At 39.0% G+C, this 6,000-nt stretch overlaps 1 protein-coding gene across 2 annotated transcripts in view; it reads right to left on the bottom strand.

Moving 5' to 3' along the window:
* Nucleotides 1–623: 623 nt before the first annotated feature.
* Nucleotides 624–6,000, bottom strand: part of jag2b (jagged canonical Notch ligand 2b) — a 48,511-nt gene continuing 43,134 nt past the window's right edge. For both annotated transcript variants that reach the window (XM_082147063.1, XM_082147064.1), the window contains 3 exons: nucleotides 5,328–5,459; nucleotides 3,631–3,781; nucleotides 624–2,706 (listed from right to left, as the gene is read on the bottom strand). In XM_082147063.1, the coding sequence (XP_082003189.1) occupies nucleotides 2,189–2,706; nucleotides 3,631–3,781; nucleotides 5,328–5,459 (801 nt within the window). In that variant the 3' untranslated portion in view covers nucleotides 624–2,188. The remainder of the gene's footprint in view (nucleotides 2,707–3,630; nucleotides 3,782–5,327; nucleotides 5,460–6,000) is intronic.

Here is a 6,000-nt window from a genome sequence, read left to right as displayed (position 1 = left end):
TTTTCTTATGGTGTGACAATATTCACTCAAACATATTTGATGGTGTATGAAAGCATTGAATGATATAATTATTAATTATAAATTAGTTTATTTTCTTGAGGCCTAAAACATTTACTGGAACGTCATAGTTAAGGTTCCCAGCAGCACTGGTTTCATTTTCTTCTTTGGTGTTTCCTTATCTCACAAAGTACTATTTCCTAAACTTCCATGACCAAGTTCATAGACACCTAATCCCCAACACTATGGTTTTCTGAGTGATGTGAAACATAACTCCAGCCCTCCGTCCCATTAGAGCCAGTTGCTTATGGGACAAAACTATAACAAACTCACTGCATCATCATAAGCATCCTCATAAAACATTCACACCAGATGAAGCCACAAGAAATCCATCGTCCATTGGCCAGCCAGCAGTCAGCCGAGAACAGGAGAGGCATTACCATTGGCTGATTCCTGACAGTAGCATGAGTTCCAGTATCGATCCGGAGTTGTCCTCACCTCTGGCAAGGGAAGGGGGATTTTATTTTATTTTATTGGTAATACGATATGATGGAAAGACTTACCACAAACTCAGACGTGCGCCTTTAGTAGCCTACTAAACACCAGCAGACAGTGGTTCTCTTGAGCACATTGTTATAAAATGCTTTAATAAATAGTTTGATTTATTTCTAAGAACAAACATAAATTCCACTAAATGAACCAAATAACTTTTTTCAGAGCAATTCTTCTGTACAAAAAAAAAAATACATCTTAAAAAACAAAATAAAACAGAAAATCTGCTCCAGCTCCACCCCGTTTCCCTTCCATAACGGACATTGAGCTTAACTTGCTTAAATATAATTGTTTACTTGCATTTTAACCAATTCAGTGCAGTAAAAGTTTTAAATGTTTGTCATCTTCCCATAACCAAAAAACAAAAGTCTTATATTTAACATCACGATGAAAGAAATCAAATCATAGCCAGCCGTTTTCTCAAGTACAAAGGCTTTACAACATAATTGTTCCCTTCATGAAGTTTCGATCCAAACAAACAAAACGAAAAGAAAAAGCAGGAGAAAACATTTGGACATTATTTTGACATATCAGCATCTTTACAAGCAACAAGCAGCATGGACCAAACAGGCCTTGCCAAAAACCATGATTTTATGATCAGCAAGAGAGGAAAGGTGTGGAAAGGGAATAGGGGTCTTCAAAGAGGCGAACACGCGCCACAATACAGCACACGATCGTATAGGTGTCTACTGAAAACAAAAACCAACAACATAATAGGATGTTCTCTGATTATATTTCTGTTCTGACTGTGGGACGCTGTATACATCTTACAAAACCTGCCACATAAACTGGCATAAATAAAAGGAATGGTGTAAAAAAAACAAAAAAACAATAATAATCATAATATTTAAATCATAATTATAATAAAATAATAATAATAATAATAAAAAAGTGACTTAAGTTACTAAATTCAAATATACACAGCGACTCCTTTATTATATACACGTATGTACAGATCTCTTGTCTTTGTTTAAACAAATACCTTGATGGTGATATGGGAGCTGCTCTTAAGACCAGCCTCTCTGCTTTGTCGTGATCTATCGGGTCAGGAGACCCTAAAACGGAGGGGCTTGTCTGAAGGCACTTGCGACCGACTCAAAATACTGCAATCCGTTTTGTAAAGAGCGTTCAGCCAAGACGACAGAAAGGACAGAAAAACAAGGCCACTTTATAGGCACTGCAGCCCTCCTCACGGACGACGAGCTCGGTAAGGCAGGCGTGGAAGGAGAACAGATGAACGTTTGAAGGGGGATCCCCCGAAGCCAGCGTCCCCCCCCCCCCGCACGTGGTCTGCACCGAAATTGGGCCACTCGAAACAAAACCAAAAGCACAGCCATTTGTAAACAACAACATAAAAGTCTTTATATGGTTTCTCTCTCACGTTCCTTATGAGTTCCTCAGTCCTGCACCTATTCCAGCAGTTTTTTTTCCGAAAACAAAGCGAGGCTTCTCGCCGCCTTCTCATAAAGTAATATAATATGCTTCCTCTGTACATAAAAAAAAAAGGAAAGAAAGAAATTTGCCACTTTATCAGCCTCAAAACATCTCGAAGAAGTCGAAAATAAAAATAACACATGGGGAAAAACTGCAGTCTTTGTTTCTGAGATGGCCTTGGTCTCCTCGTCCTGCTCATCAGAGCTCATACGCAATGTTCTTTGTGCTCTTGGCCGACGGTGGCATTATTGACATTTTTACAGTTGTTATCCTTTGGGCTGAAGCCTGTCCAGTAGGGTGCTTTGAGGGAAGGGCCGCCACTGCCGCTGCTCTGCATGGTGCAGATCAGCCCGTTCTTGGTCCGCGCTTCAGGTTTAGAGTACTTTTGGATGGAACGCTTGCCCCCCTCCATCCCACACCACTCTTCCACCAGCTCCAGCTCTTCTTCCTCCTCTATCTCCTCCTCATCTTCCCCGCTGTTGCAGGTCCGATCCGGGGAGCCCATGAGCTTGGTGCGCTCATACTGGACGTCCCGGTTGTCTTTGTGCTGCTGCCGCGTCACCGGCCTCAGTGGCTCCCACTGGTTGTTGACGCTCTCCTCCACAGGCACACGCTCCCGCCTCTCACGCTCTTTTCGCCGCTTGCGGGTCCACCACACGCAGACAATGACACAGAAGACCCAGAGAACGCACAAGACAACGCACAGCACGGGCACCAGGTAGTCTGTGTGAAAAGAGAGTCAAGTCAGACATGACAATCTGGGATTCATGCCAAGAGGAAAAAAAAAAAAAATTTAACAAAAAGAAGAGATCTATGATAATAGATTATTAATAAATTATATTGGTTATTGACCGATTTATGTCAATTTATCGGCAATGGTTGATAGTGGAGATTTTGATTGGCCACTCATTCAACCAATTTTTTAAATTATTTAATTTATATAATATAATAATATGTCTAATAAAAATATCAATAAACACTAAAATAATTAATAATAATAATAATAATAATAATTGTTCATTCTTATTTTGTTTTAATTAAAGTAGTTAACTCATGTTAACAAATTAACCTTATTGTAAAATGTTACCATAATTTTTAAGATCAAAATCCACTTAAACATTAATGTTCTATTGAAAAAAATATATATATATTTTTTAATTAGACAAAATAGTACATGTTTTTAATTTTTTTTCATTTAGTCACTTTCATGTTATCAGCCAAAAGGTTAAACAGAAATAACTGTTATGGGCCAGAACTTTAAAAAACAGAACCAAATAAGAGGAAAACTATAAGGTTTGTAAAGTTGTTTCAATACCCTTAATTTACAAATACACATTGATATAATTTGTTTCAACCCATTTATAATTGCCTCAACCTAAAAAAAAAAAACTTTTCAGACATCATTAATTTTGTCCCATCATTCTCTTTAATGTATTGCTGAGGTGATGACTGTGGAGGAGTTGAATGACTGTCACACAGGTTTATGGCTTCCTGCCCACAACTGTTGGATCCTCTGAGCCTCTCAGTACCCTTTCCTCCTGTGACTCACAAAGACTGCACTAATTGATGGAGATGGGGAATTGACACTCGGTCGGCAGTTGAAGGCTGGCTTTAGCCTTGAGGCCAGTTGGCCCCTGTTCCACTCACCCACTGGCTGGGACATGACCGGCATCTCCACTTTGACCTCGATGACGGCAAGCATGACGGTGCTGTTGTGCCGCTTGGACAGCATGCTGACTATGGTACTAGCTGCCTCCTGGATCTGACTGTGATTAGGCTGCTCATCCTGCTGGAACGACTGCAGGAGAAATAATGGGGGTTATATGTGTATCCCAAACATGTAGATGAATGTGGACGCACAGATAAAAAAAAAAATTATAAAAAAAAAACCTACAAAGAATATGGAATTATTCACTAAAGTGTGAGGTTTTGGGGCTCTGCTGCGTTGCCACTTAAAATCCTATATATGTTGATCTTCTACATCCAATTTTATGTCTTGTAAACTTGGTTTGGTTTTCTGTGAAGTTTTCACCATTGTTGCTGAAAATTCCGCTGATTTGTCACCAAGAAAATGTTTTCAATATAGCAAACATAGATGAAGTTTTATCAGATTTAAGGAAAATTTCTCTTTTAATAGTGTTGAAAGCATCAGTTAGAATGTTAAACTATAATCCAACCAATAATATTTTGCAACACATGTATAATTTTCCAGAAAATTTAATTTGAGTTTTTTGTAAAACATGCTGCATATGGTCAGAGTTCATATAGTAAAAAATGTCTGTGAATGGATCAGACACTACTTTAGAAGAAATCTCTAGAAGAAAATTGAAAATAAGTAAAAAATCCAAGGAGTATAGAGTATACAACTAATAAAAAGCACACCGATCCATCACGTTTACGTCATTCAAGTATTGCGGTACAGAACCCCCCAAAAAAAAAAAAAAAAAGAGATTTGATATCAACTTATGACGATACGCTCAGCAAAATAACTAAAGTGAGAGCAGTCTTTATTAAAAAAAAGCAGTTGTCGACTCAATCATTTCAACTCCATTCTGTTGTCAACATGCAAAAACCTGCAGCTGTTCAAAGTTCCTGCCTACAGGTTCCATTTTAATGAGTCAGGACACTTAAAAACGGGCCTTCGGTTAGTGACTTGTTACAACACCGCAAGGATTTAGTGTAATCTGACAGAGTATAAAGGATGCATTTGTAGGTAACCACTATTTGTAAGTAACTTCCGTGAGGCAGAATGTTTCATTGAACGCAGGAAATGTGGCTTCAAATTACACAAAACTTGCCTGGCAGCACAAAGATATTCATTTTCATATCATTACTCAAGTATGTAGTTTTTGTTATCTCAAGAGATTATTTCAAGCTTACTTGGTTTTGCAAGCTTTTTTTTTTGGTCTAAAGACAATAGTGTAGATCCTAAGGCTAAGTGTAAGATGTGCTGGAGCCCGGTTCCAGTGCTCTCTGTGTGGGTGGAGGGAATACTGCAATGCAGTACGGCCCGCTGCTGGTCAGTCAACTGAATCTCATTACAATATAATGGGTTGGTTTGAAGAGGGGGCCGGTTGGTATTGCTCTGGGCATCCGGGCATTTCAAGGAACCGCACTCGACTGGGTGAGGAAATCAAATTTGCATCCATTAACAGAACTGTGCAACGAATATCCAGGACCCCTATGGTTTTGACTTTCTATTCCACTGATAATAGATATTAGGGGCCCACACAACACCGCTGTGTGAAGGGTATAGACGTGCAGAGGACTCATGAATATAAAATGTGTGAGTATAGAAAGCGCTCCCTGTGTGCACAAAAAGTGAGTCTTCAAAATGTACTTACGATGGCCACCTCTACTGCATCCTGGTTTTTGTAGGAGAGGTCACAAAGAACCAACAGCGTGTGATCTTTTGCCAGGCTCCGCGTGGCAGGCATATACCTCAGCTCTGAGCAGACATTCTCCACTGTCGTTCCCTAGAAGGTACACGGTGTATTTAGACCAATTCTGGATCATAATGTAATTATGTTAAGAGGACCAAAATACATCATTGACTTGTGAGAGAAAAAGGTATGACATAAAATTACCATTTTATGGACAAAGTGTCCTGGTAATACAATGTTTTTATTGGACATATATCATGGATTTTGTACAGATTACTGGGTCAAGTCAAGACAAGTCATCTTCATTTATATAGCGCTTTTAACAATGTAGATTGTTCCAAAGCGGCTTTGCAGTGATAATAGGAAATTAAAGTAACAGTGATTGTTTTGGATTTATAGCAGCTCTAGAATAATGTTATTGTCCAGCTAAAGTTAGTTTTGATTGATTCACTTCCATCATTAGTTATTAACTTAGGGGCCGCTATCATGACAGCGTTTTAACAGAAAACTCTTAAGTTCTTTCTGCGCAAACTTCAAAAACGTGAACCTGTAAGAACGCTGATGCACATGTGTATTACGAGTTCAGTCTATAGGTATGCGCGTTTGAATATGTGCGCAGGGGTGTAGTCCTTCC

The sequence above is a fragment of the Leuciscus leuciscus genome, assembly GCF_965113295.1.
Source record: "Leuciscus leuciscus genome assembly, chromosome: 19".
NCBI classification, from domain to species: Eukaryota; Metazoa; Chordata; class Actinopteri; order Cypriniformes; family Leuciscidae; genus Leuciscus; species Leuciscus leuciscus.
Note: the sequence above shows the minus strand (reverse complement) of the source record. Positions and strands in the feature narration are given on the sequence as shown.